Source organism: Battus philenor, unplaced genomic scaffold (assembly GCF_028537555.1).
Source record: "Battus philenor isolate CCGP_79_NKW_IND1 unplaced genomic scaffold, ilBatPhil1.0.hap1 SCAF_23, whole genome shotgun sequence".
NCBI lineage: Eukaryota > Metazoa > Arthropoda > Insecta > Lepidoptera > Papilionidae > Battus > Battus philenor.
The window spans coordinates 11703780-11717789 of NW_027181686.1; the positions used below are offsets into that span (position 1 = coordinate 11703780).

A 14010-nucleotide genomic window follows, 5' to 3' on the forward strand; every position below is an offset into this window, starting at 1 on the left:
ATTATTTTATAATTTATTTCTAATTCTTTTAAGTGTTAATAAGGCTTGTGATATTCAATTTTTAAAGCGTAAAAAATATAAAAATAAACTTAATTTGGCAAAAAGTGCGTCAGATAACTTTGTTAAAGTTGTCCGAATATAGTTTTCTGGTCGTTTTAAACGGGAGACCTTCGTTCATCAGTCCACGTCTTACGGTTGAAATGATGACGATGATAAAATATATGAAGAATTTTTTAAACAAAATATTCTTTTTTAAATATTAATACATGTGTTGAGAAAATATGGAAAACTCGAAATGTTCCTTGCAACACACTATTCTATACAATTAAACTCAATATTTAATGTGTAGACATTATTCTTTACTAAATTTTAAAGTTTTTTTTATAACATTTTGTAAACAAGTGCTACAAAACTATGGATCACTCGAAATTTAAACTTTGGATTGTAATTTTTGTTAAGAAATAATCTTTTAGTGATTCTAAGGGTCTAAAAACATATACAATACTTTATATTCCTGTAGTTTGAGGTTCTATATCTTAATATATTAAAACATTAGCTACTAAACTGTGGAAAACTCTAGAACTTTGGTAGACCAAGATTCACACACCTTTATGGATATAACCTTCCATCATCATCATTTTAGTTGTAGAAAGTCTGTTGTTGGATTAAAGCCTTTTTCATAAATACTTAAAATAGGACCTGTTGCAAGCGGTCTGACTCAGAACCTTAAGGCTGTAGCTGTCATCTGTTCTTTGCACATGTGGCCTGTACTGCCAGTTCAACTTGCAAATCCTCTAGGCTTTTACATGAGTTGTAGTAAGATATCACCAGTTCAGAATGCTGGTCTGTTGAGAAAAGCCAGTAGGAAACTCAACTGTTGTTTTTTTAAATGGAATGATATAATTTTTGATATGTACATTATATTTGTTGGATCATTGGCATATGTTTAGCTTTCTATAAATATTTATTACGTTGCTAATTGAGAAGTAAATTTGTAGCATATATAGCTAATTGGCTGTTTAATAAAGCGAATTCTGAGTTCACATTCGCCCCCACTCGAATGCACTGAGGCGCTCATTGATTCGACTCCGCTGTGTGGGGCAATCAGTTTGTTCGTAATAAAGCGTAAGATAACGATGGCGAACGTTTCCTAGCGTCGATTCGACGACCGACCGCTGATAACGGAGCTGTAGTGATGCGATGCGAGATATCGATGTTTAAAAGCTTTTGATTTATTTTTAAAACAGACTAAATAAAAAAAAACAACTCAAAACCTTGAGCTTTCGGATAAGTATAACATTTTATTATATTGGTAAAAGAACGCGTGCAGTGCCTGGCGATAAATATTGCACATCGATCTTTGAAAAGATACAATTTGCTAATTTCGACTTCGTAGAGCGTCTTTTCTGTCGCACGACTAAACTTCATTGGTAGTGTGAGAAAAAAATGAAATCGAAGAAAATCTTGAAGACTAAAGAGGAAAATGACAGTTCCGACTGTTTGGAGTGCATTTTATCGTTTAGGGATTACTTTGAATAAAGAACAAATGGAAACTTTTGATGATAATAGAACTGGAACCAAGAAACTCTTATTTTAACCAACTGAAAACAAAAACTAAAATAGAACAGTTGTCCTAAAGGCCTGTTAGAATATCGACAAACGTAAAAATATCATGCATAAAATATTACTATTAAAATATAATCACATTACTTCGTCTTTTGTTTCTATTATTAAGTTCTGTAATAGAAAAGTAAGAAAAAGAGTTTTTATTATATGCCTTTATAACAATAACTTAAAACTTCTTAGTTTCAGCTCATAGATTCAAGCAAGGAATAGGCCTTTAGAAACATATATTTCTCTCAAATATATGCTATATATATATACCATAATCGCCATGTATGACAGGCGGGGTGGCGGTCATAGTGTGGTATTATACGCAGAGGACGCTGCTGTCTATCTAGAAACTTCTTTCTGAGCAGTGAAAATCATAGATAATTAATGCACAATTTGTGAAACCCAATCGTCAAAAATAAATAAACTGATGATTCAGAAATACATTAATTAATTTATTTTTTCTTATACAGTATGTATAGAGTAATAAATATTAACTATATTTATCTTATTCAAAGTAATAATTAACTTTTTAATACGAAAAAAATTATAATTCGACGAACGTCACTTGACCGCCATATTTGGTTAGATTTTATCGACAAGAATCGACCACCCATCGACACGTCGCATCACTACAACAATATCATTATGTTTCGCGCCCACCAGCCACAATTGTTGGTGTGACACAGCGCCAATATGTCCTGCGCGATTTATTAAACAACTTTTCCCTATCCACGTTATTACTTAGTTTTAATTTATTTATAGTTTACAAAGGGAAACGTGTGTGAAGAACGTGTATGTTTAGTGGTTTAGATATCAAAATGTGGACATGCGAGTGATGAGAAGTGTGAAAAAGGAAGTGGAACGATGTTCAAAGTGAAGAGGGAGAGGACTTGGTTCGGGAGGGTAATTATAATTTGTTGTGGCAACATTATTTCGTGAGAGCTCCGAGCGCGGAATTCCTATATCAACGGAAATGGAACAGGACGTCTATTATAACCTTTGAGTCATCGCAATCAACGCAAGTGGCTGTTAAGAATCATAATAATTGTCGTTCTAAATTTAAAATTCTCTCATTAAGTACGTTGTTCAAATTCAAATATATTATTCCATTTTTATTTTCGAAAGTTTCGTATTTTAAATTAATCTACAATTGTTTTATTAACAAAAAATGTGGAGTTAGAAAAAGAATAACTTAATTCCTGTTAATACGAGTATATGTAATGCCAGAACATAGGAAAGGTATGTCCCTTTGATCTATGAATAGCTGTACACAAACAACTAGTAAAAAAAAACATAAATTAAAAATCGAATATAAAGTCACATCGCATCTAAATCCAATTAACGAATTCATTATTTATTATATTTGCATATAGAAATAATTTAACAGATTACGTCACATTGTTATTATTCGTACCTTAAAATGAATGCAGCCATAACGATGATTTTGTGTAAACTGTCAAAGATATCTGTCAAAAGTTACAAATGGCGGCAATTTATTATTGTTATGTCAGTGATATATATTTGGGTAATATGTTGTTTACTTAATTGACCAGGTCATGGTAGTCCGGTAAAATAGTAGATTGTAGCTGCTTGAGCTGATAAGGCTTTCTAGGGAGCCCTCGAGTTTCGCTGCCTTAAAAGAGCCTTTAGGTTAAGCGCCCTCTGCTCCCTCGAATCTGCAGTATATATTATTTATTACTTATAACAGATATTTTAGACGAAATAAATGGATAATCCTGAAACTTGTTTACTTGAGTCATTTGGAGGCAATAAAATATGTTAAATTTATTTTAAAAGAACGACATCTAACCGGCTTCACAGCGATTTCTTCTCTCTGGATCTCCTCATTTCTATTTCTGATTCGATTTCGCAGCAAAAGTTTCTACAGCCTTTTTACTGGTCTTTGGTTGATCTTGAGCTTTCTTATAAGGCCCAAGATCAAAGACATTCGTTGCCGTCGACGAGAAGATATTTGACAATAAGTGGCCATAAGTAAAAGAAACTCTGTGACATTGACAGTTGACTGGATGTTGAATCTACACAGCTGTCAAAGTGTGATACAACTAGCTCCATCTGTTGACGATAGTTTAAAAATGTTTTGTCAGCATACTAATTTCTTATAACCAAAGCGTATGTATTTTAAAAAAAATAACTCTTTAGTTTTTAGGTCAATGCGTCATAAATTTCTATAAGGTGGCAACAATAGCGTTGTTGAGGAAATAATTATTACATTATATCAATAATAGGTCTTCCCGTTTACGTCACGTGAAGGCTAAAAAAAGTAAAACGTGGTTAAAGATTATTTAAGTAAACGTCATCATTATCATTTCAGTCGTAAATAGTCCACTATTGAACATAAACCTTTTTGATAGGACGCGTTAGAAAGCGACCTGCATTTAATATCCTGCCAGGATCTTACAAGGTAGTCTGTCATGTTATTGATAGATGATCTGCGCTGCGTTTGGCAGATTCGTGATGTCCAACCATTCCAGGCGTCTTGTTCACCATTGCCATCGATTTTTCACGCAATATGTCCATTTTACTGCTACAGAACTTGCCCATCCGTTGGGCTATATAGGAAACTTTCGCTCGTCTAAGGATTTGCTTATTCCTGATTAAATATGCCAGGAAAATTTCGAGCACATGGGTTATTGATTGTTAATTTTCTAATGAAGCCCGAAGTGGAAGACCAGGGTTTAGTACTGTAGGTTTTTACTGGTGGTACAATTTGGTTGTAGATTTTCATTTGAAGACTTGGAGATATTGGACTGGTGGTTGTTATATAGATATGCAGCAATTGCGCATCAAGAAATGGTATTTAAAAAGAATGTTTTTGGTACATATGGAGGTAAAGAAATTAAGTGACATTAAAAAAGGGGATATAAAGAATATCTGCAATGTGCACTTTTTGGATGCTACGTTTTGCTTCCTTCTTCTTATCTTTCAGTCGATGGATGCCCACTGTAAGGCATAGGTCTTTCCCAAAGATCACTATATTGTCTGGTCTTGATCTTTTCCAGTGACTTTAGCTATGTTTTATTTATTGGAGATATATATCCTATATATATATATATATATATATATATATATATATATATATATAGGATATATATATGTATATATATATATATAGGATATATATATATATATATATATATATCTCTCTCCAATAAATAAAATTCTCTTGTCACGGTGTGCGTGATTGAACTCCTCCGAAACGGCTTGACCGATTTTCGTGAATCTTAGCGCGCATATCGGCCAGTGCGGAGAATCGGACAACATCTATTTTTCATCCCCCCAAATGTTAAGGGTGGTCCACCCCCCGAATTTTAGATAATTTTTTTTGTTTTTTATTTTTTATTTTTTAAACAAAATTTTTTGTTTTTATTTTTTTATGATACAGCATACATAAATACATACAACTCTAAAATTTTCACCCCTCTACGATCAACCTTTATTTTTTATTTGTTTTTTTTTTAATGTTTCCTAGAAATAACATACATGGCAAAACAACGTTTGCGGGAACAGTTAGTATTCTATATGACTAAGTGTTATATGGAGAACTTTGTATACTTAGAAACATGGCGGAGGCTTTTGATTTAGGTATAATTTGTGATCTAGATACTAAGGTCTTATCACCACCTACATTCCAGCTGATATACGCCCACTGCAGAGTATAGGTCTACCCCGAAGACCGCCGATATGACCGGTCTTGCTCTGCCCGCATCTAGGGACTTCCCGCGACTTTGACTGCAATTATCGTGGTCGGTACTCTAGAAACTTTCATCCTCTATGATCGTTGGTTTCATCATCCATTCCTATGTCCCCAAGATGGGCAGAGGGCTTCCACAGTACGTCGCCATTCCGAACGGTCTTGAGCCTCGCGCTTTACTTCGCTCCACTTCATTACAACTGCCTTCACTTCTGCAGTGATCGTCCGCCGCCAGGTTTACTTTGGTCGGCCACGTCTTCGCTTTCCTTGAGGATTCCATTCTAGGGCTTGCCTCGGTATATGATCAGGGTACCTTCGGAGCGTGTGGCCTATCCAGTTCCACTTGCGGCGTTTGATCTGCTGGTCGATCGGTATCTCACCGCAGCGTTTCCAGAGATCTACGTTGGAGGTTTTCTCAGGCCAGTGTATATCGAGAATACGTCGAAGACAGTTGTTAACGAAGACTTGGAGCCGACGCGTGAAATCGTTGGTGACCTTCCACGTCTCGCATCCATATAGCAACACGGTTTTCACATTGGACCGGAATATTTTGAGCTTAACTCTCCTAGTCAGCTTCCGTGATTGCCATACAGAACGGAGCCGTGCGAAAGGATGCCTTTTCCTTGGAGATTCTAGAAGCGGTGTCCTCTTCGGTTCCTCCTGATTCAAATATTCAGATGGAGGGATGCTTCTAGAAGGTTTATTATTATTATCGTCTCCTACATTGTTGTGATGGTCTTCAGTAGTTCCATTCAAAACTCACCCCCAATTCTTTGCGTCATTCAAAATTATTTGGGATGACTTACTCCAGGGTATGTGTCGGGTGAACATGGTCCTGAAAACGACCACATAATTAAGACTTTGCTAATTATGATGACACATATTTAGATTCTGCTGTTTTAAACATAGATATCGGATCGACCACGATACATGCAGTCCACGATGCATCTAATGCAAGATTTAATTGAATAATGTCAGTGTAATTGTCGTCAATTGAGCTATGTACGGATTGAATAGCTGTTTGTATATACCGATGACATGGCTGCGGGCGCGAAAACGATATGCGTGGTGTTGCCAGCTTCGTGTACTTGTTTTTTCCTCGTCCACACGAAGCGAACCCGTTCCGTTTATAATTCGTTTGAGGAAATATTTCACATTCAAATATATTATTTACTTCTTGAATTATCATTGGCTATATTTTTAATTTGCGATTGTAATATAGCTATATAGTTCTTGTAAAATTATATCATAATAAACAGAGTGAAATGTTAATTTAAAATTAATTATTGTTATTTATTATCTGTCCGTACAGTCATAGTGCCGCTAGAAGCTATATTTCTGTCACATGCGAATTAAAAAAAAATGTAACATTATTCAAAGTGATAACTTTATACAGAATGATTGGAGATAGAAGTGAAAGTTTTAAATAAATGCTGTCATTTACTTTGATGAAGCTTTTGCAGCAATAACCAATCATTTAATGGAATCAGGCGTTACCTCGCGGAAATCTATCCTAAGTAAGAAAAGGACCAATATTTAGCCACTTCCGCACATGCAGTGTAGTCGTGCAATAAAGTGCACCGCCCGCCAGCCCGCTGATAAATGCGTATGCGGTAAACAATGCGAATCTCACAACCACACTCTCAACCTCACTTTGTGTTTGGCACTAATCGGTGTAACATAACTCCTGAAGTTGCCCCGTGGAGGGGTGAAACACACGTTGAGTAATTTGGCGGTGGCGGTTTTACGGTGGTTGTACGACTACACTGCATGTGCGGAAGTGGCTAAATATTGGTCCTTTTCTTACTTAATAACCAATCATCCTGTGAATTGGTAACCAGCTGTCCTGACAGACGTCCTTTCTTCTTTAAAGCAGATGGATGCCCACTATGGCATGGGTCTCTCTCAAAGAACTTCACTCGAGAACCTTTCGGCCCCAACAGCTACCGATTGCGTGCAATTCTACCAGCTATCATGGTCTCCAATACTCTCTGGCTGGCTTTTAAAATGTTTACTTGTTATTCTTACTAATGTAATGTCTAGGAGAATTTTAAATGTAATTTACAGTAATGTAACTTATACAACGATCCTTAGACGCGAACAAAGAAAGCATGAATATATAGTTCATTTGCTGTCAATTATATGGCATGGTTGCGCGTTATTAAGACTAGGGGCCACTCGGGCAAATCATGAACTGATGGCGGGCTGGCCGCCAGAAGTATAGGTAAATAAAGACAATAAAGAATTGATAATAATTAGAATTCAATATTTTTCGAATGTACGAGAGTATTATATTTGCTGTCGGCGGGCCACCAGTATTCGACCGGCGGGCCGCGGTCTGTGCATCCATGATATATGGTAACTCTTCTTCTTCTTCCTTCCCTTTTTCCTTTATTTGGGGTTGGGTCTCCTTATCAATTTGCGCCACTCTATCCTGGATTGTCTCTGCATCAAGTTGAAGGGTTTCCAGTTCCTTTCTGATATTAGACCACCACGTAGCTTTTGTACGCTCTCTCCCTCTTGGGAATTCTGGGAGGCTTAAGGCAGTTTTTACCACGTGGTCATCTTGTTTTCGTTGAATGATATATGGTAACACTATCCAAAAATCAAAGGTTTTAAGAAATAATAATATTTCTTTACTAATCTAATAGATGTGAAAGCTTTTGGAGAAATGAGCGACATATTCACACATTAAAAACATTTACCTATAACTGATCATCCTGTATATACACGATGCTGGCAAGATTTTAGCTAGACAAGGATTGGCGTATCAATAGATCATTGCTCTATGTAGGGGCCGAGCTCCCTTGGTCTAGATTGCTTTTTGAAGCTGCATCACATTGGCCACTCGATGTCCGCCCGCCCTATTGATTCTTACTCAAGAGAAGTGGTTGAATGGCGAAGTATCTTTATCTTTAGTTTAAAAGCTTGTTATAAGTATCCTTAGTTGATAAAATAGTTGGTTGTTTTGACACTTTTGACTTTGATTATATATTTGTATCTGTATAAGATTGGGATTGACTTTAGTGGATTGTATTTAATTAAAAGGCCTTGGTCCAGAGAATGAATAAAATTATTAAGAATTAATTTTACAAGGAAACGAAAACACTTGTGCTCGGTGCCGGTAGGGAGCAGAGAGGGAGCACAGATAAAACATATTTTACAGATTCGCCAAACCATAGATAAAATCTTAACTAAAACATTTTTTGTTGGTACTATTGCCAACATTATCGCACCCTACTTATCGTACGGGTTTATTTAAAGTGGTCAATGTGAATATGGCTTTCTTATTTCATAATTTTGGCTGTTAGATCTGCTTTATGATAATGCCTATATAAAAGTTTTAAATAATCAGTGTTTTCGCAATTATAAAAAATATTTTATATATACTTTCAATTAGAAACATACAAGTCAAAGGGTATATTATCACAGTTTGTGAATCGGTGTTATTGATTGATTATGGTATGAACATGATACTATGATAAAAAAGTATTTATTCTTTCAAATCAATTTCATCACCTTCAAAGTAATCACCGTTAGATAAATTGCACTTTTACCAACGCTATCTCCAATCCTTGGAGTAATCAGAATAGTGTTTTTCCGGTATAGCCTTCAAGATTTTACACTCGGTTTTTATATCCTCAATCGTGTCAAACCTGCATCTCCGTATTAGCCTTTTGAGTTTGTTGAATAGCCAGACTAATATCAGTCGAATTTTTAAAGTTTTTTTTTTTAAATTGTGCGATTTTCAATCGAAACCTGACGCGTTTGGCAAATTTGTAACAATTGAGAAAATCGCATGTAACTCTGAGATAAATAAACCTTTTAGCAAATGTTATAGACAGTCCTACCAATGCATGAAAAAAATACCTGCGTAATGCCTGGAAGTTGTCAATGACAATTTCACCTTTCTTTTTGAACACAGAGTATATATACATATGTCATATACTTAACCCTTAATAGCCTAGAGTTTCAATTTTGATACCAATCTTTTAAACCGAATGTTCACATTACTATCAGTTTTTTTTATAGGTTGGCTGTACGAATTTTACTGTTGTATAATATTCTTTCCAACGAAATTAAAAAAAAATCTATTTTTCCCTTCATCTAGACCCTCAAGCAAACACAGTAATATTAAAAAAAAACACTTTCGTAAATCAGGCTATTAATAGTTAATCTATGAATGTTTCTTTTTTTGTCATTATCATATAAGACATTTAGATCAATTTAAAACGACCTGTGCCTAGCTTCTGGCTGAGACCAGAGATCGGTGCCCCTATAATATGATCATAAAAATTATAATTAATAAATCCAGTAGTAATATCGCACATTGTTGACCCACCATTAAATTTATCGTTTAAAAATAAAACTTAATTACGTCACATCCGTCGATAGAGATCCGCGTGCGAATATGCACGCGTGGGCGGGTTCCGGCATCGTTATATAATCTGCATTTATTATCTGTGGTGCATAAAGCAAAGCGCACCCATCAACGGAATTCCGGAAATCGTAATCTAATCTATTTTACGGTTTGTTTTTTAATTAAAATGTTAATTAAGAAAATAAAATACTGACGCTTAGTAAAACGTCGCGTGTTGAGATTGACAGGCAGACATTCTATTGGTCTTTGACTAATTAAAAAAAAAACTTTTTTTTTACTATCACTATTTAAAGTGACGTAAGTGGCCATTAGGACTGAAAGGTTCTACAGTGGCTTGGATAGGCCTCCCACTTCTTTTTACGTGGCCCCCGCTATTGGGGACATCTCGTTCCACCCCCTATTTTGTTGGGAACAGGGATTAACTTTCTAAATCAAATTCTTCTTTCATTCTTCAAAATTCCTATTATTCTAATCTTCATTCCATAATTCTCTCTATATTTCTCTTCCGCTCTAATATCCTTTCATCCATCTTTAATTACTGCAGTTTAGTTTATTTATACAATTTATATATCACTATTTTCTTATTTCTCTCATTTTCAATGTTACTCACACATTTTAGAAAAAAATTAAAATTTAAAAAAAATAAATTAAAGACTCGAACCCAAAACAACCCAACCTCGAAAATCTAACGACGCACAGTGAAAATTAGTACTAATTAAGCAGCGACGCAACTTCGAAAAAAACGAAACGACGCAAAGCGAGGTATTGGTGTAATATTTTAGACACCATCCTATTCTTCATTGAAACAAAAGGTGTTATAACATATTGTCGATATATATTCAGATAAAAATAAATAAATTTTGAGTACATATCAATATATTGAGTGATGGTAGTTCAGCGGTAGAAGACTGACGCTTGCGTTTCTAAATCGCGGATTCGATTCCCGGGATACAATCTTATATAATTCACACTTTGTGCGTTAATTATATAGGATGACCACTACTCACTAACAAGTCCAGAGGATGGGCATCAGCGCCCTCTGTGTACCATAGTATATACCGATCGCCAACAAAGCTGCCAAGTGTGGCGATTATGATATATATCCCCCTGTAGATATCTTTAGATGTACAGTAAGCGTCTATCGAAATATCAATGTGATGTAATAGGTTACGTAGTAAAAAGCATTTTCGTAATTAGGTTATATTACATTACATAATTATTGTGTACTATCTCTCCTTGCATAGTTTGTACAGGCAAAGATTATTAGTAGGTCGTATTCCAAAAGAAAATATTTACATTAATGTAACATATTTCAGAGTGATCGCTTTAAACCAGTGTTACGCAACCTTTTTTTCTGTCATGACCCAATTAAGCCTTTCTAAAATTTTATATGTCCCCCTAAAAGAAAGGATTAAACTCGTGTGTAGTTTATTTTCGAATTGTCTTAATTTACAATCAAATTGCCTCACTGTGGGATGTGGGCCCAATGTTGGAAAGCACTGCTATTAAGGTTTTTGCTAACAAATGATACATTTACCCTTTTACACATATAATCAAAGAGTGTAGTTAAAGATGTGCAGTCTGATATTGTAATCAATTGTTCCAGGAGTCAGCGAAGGAATGGAGTCCGGCTTCAGAGCGCAGTGCTCATTTGGAGCGGGGCTATGGCAAGGTTTCGGCCGACAGCCCCCCCTTTGTCAGGATCAACAAGAAATTAGGTATGTAATCTTCTTAAGATCAACGGAGTATCTCGAAGAATTGCTCGTGTGTGGTGGTAATAGGCTGGGTACTTCGCTCGTGCAACTGATGGCCGTTGAGGCCGGAAGGTTCTCGAGTTTTGACCACGAGCCAGTAGACGGGGCATGGCTCCTACGCCCCCACCCCCCAGTAGGTGGACAAATGACATAGTTAAGTGCACGGGATATATAAAAATGTTTGTCTGTATGTCCTTAAGAGTCATAAACTATGCATTTGATCACGTGATGATCTTTAGCAAAGTTGTTGTGCATGAGACCGCGAAGGTTTCTCACCTGGTATAATGAATTTTCAACAGATGGCGCCACTGTCATTTCAATGGATTTCATATATTGCCGTGACAGTTCATAGTGATTTGAATTGAAACGAAAACGGCGAACGTATGATGACGCTTAGAGTTGTGGGTGATGTGAGAATTTACATAAATTGTAAAATTCATACCTGGCTCGCATAATTGAAATAAAAACGAAAAAAAATGATTCTAATTGAAATAAAAAATGAAAATAGAATATAGATAAGTTTTATTTAGTATACATTAAAAAATAAATAGCGATTTTAGTTTGTTGTAGCTTTTATCAAATCAGGGTGCGTTTGTAACCTTTGTAGTTTTAATTCGAAGCATTCTATTAAAGATAATTACAACTTGATTCTATTTTCAAAAAAATTGGACCCTTTTTGACTTTCTTCTCGTTTTAAATAAATACTATAATATCTTAGCAACGTAACATTTCATTATTTTATTCCCAGGCGGTTCAACGGAGAACCTGATCGTGCCAAACCTGCGGCCGAACCACATACATCTCCCGGCGTCATCGTCCGGTGACAGTCTGGATGTTGAGGTCCGGGAACGGGAGCCGTCGTACGCTAGGAGCAGGAAATCCCGCTCCATGGTGGCGCACAAGAGATCCCCTGTTCCAGCTCCTCGAAGAGTACTGCCCCCTGTTGAGGTATTTAATAATTGATCAAAAGTACTATAACATATTTACATTCAGCCAAGAGCATTATCTCTGCCCCACACCATCTATGTGACGTTTTGTCAGTCGTGCGACAGAGATAACGCTCTACGAAGCTGAAATTAGCCGATTGTCTCTTTCCAAAGGTCGATGTGCAATATTTATCGCCGGGTACTTGTAATTTGGTTTACTTTATCTATATTGACTCTTTAAAAGGTCCTTCATAGGACTTTTCATTCAAATGACTATATGTGAGTCTGATGTATACATACATAGATATATTTTGTTTGTAATTACGTACATATTTACCGTATTTTTATAGACTTCTAGAGACTAGAGAGTTGGTTAGTGAGGAACTTCTATAAGAGAAACACAGAAAAGATTGCTATCACTTCAGCTCTCATATATCTGGTGACCATATTAACTTACGTGAATAAATAGTGACATTTATATAGGCACTTCAAAAAAGTACATTATGGCAACGCTCTTAAAAATTCTTCAAGATGGCTATCAATGGTCTTATATGTGTCAATAGCAGAGGGTGTGAGAAGGCGTCCAAAAGCCTGCGTGATGCTACCCCCTGTTCCCTCCCTCCTCACGTTACCCAGCTATTATAATTACAGTCCACAAACATTTGGAAATGCCGACTGTCTACGAACTGATCTAAATATTCCATAAAATCTATAAAAAGAGATTGAAATGTCATAAGAACTATTTAGAAAAGTCTCTGATGAGTGTATTCCGTTTAAAAAGATAATCTACATCATCGAAAATAGGTTCATCACCAAAAACTACAACAATCCGATCAACAAATTTAATTAAAGCATTCTTGCTGATTGTAAATATAGATAGAAAATTTAAAAAGAAAACTCAAATGACTTTACAAAGCGGAGAAAAAGTTTAGCAACCAATCTCTCTTCGTCTTCTTTTTTTCTGCCTTACTTCTAGATTAATAAAAATCTTTGTATATAAATCAGTCGAACTTCGCAGGCCTTCGATCGTCAGACGGTGGAACCGGCAGCGCAGTCAGCGAGCTCAGTGGTGGACGAGAGACCTCTGAAGAGAACCAAGTACTCCGAGAGTGGGAAGAAGAGTAAAAAGAACTGGAGCGACAGCTACATGGTGCTCACGAACACCGCACTCTACTTCTATAAGGATCAGAGGACTTATAATGCAACGGTATGTCAATCTTCTTTTAACTTCTAGTATTTATTTGCGTGGGAAATCCCTTGATCACCGGTGATGATGCGGGCAGCGTAAGTCTGGTGATCATGCCGATATTCTGAGGAATATAGGAATCTAAGTCTTGCAGCGGCCATCTTTCAGCTCAATTGTTTAAATTCTCAGCACCTGAGGATATCCACTTAAATACAGCCTTTTAAGGTGGAAAGACCTTTTTAACGTCCCTGAAAGATGCCAGTCCAACCTGGCCTATTGAAAATCTATAGAAGTCACCAAGGGTCACCAGTGTAAGAGTGGTCGTAGTACTGTAGCTTCTTGTTCTTCGGTAGCTTCTTGTTCTTCGGTTGCTTCTCGATCTTCAGTTGCTTCTTAATATGTTGACCGCACCTCCGCTAGCCCTTATAATGAGCGCG

The 14010-nt window shown here is 36.2% G+C and overlaps 1 protein-coding gene across 2 annotated transcripts in view; it reads left to right on the top strand.

Moving 5' to 3' along the window:
- LOC137924051 (rho GTPase-activating protein 12-like) overlaps positions 1 to 14010 on the top strand; it is a 76925-nt gene that overhangs the window by 43110 nt on the left and 19805 nt on the right. For both annotated transcript variants that reach the window (XM_068767363.1, XM_068767364.1), the window contains exons 3-5: positions 11314 to 11425; positions 12210 to 12409; positions 13406 to 13594. In XM_068767363.1, coding sequence (XP_068623464.1) covers positions 11314 to 11425; positions 12210 to 12409; positions 13406 to 13594 — 501 coding nt within the window. The remainder of the gene's footprint in view (positions 1 to 11313; positions 11426 to 12209; positions 12410 to 13405; positions 13595 to 14010) is intronic.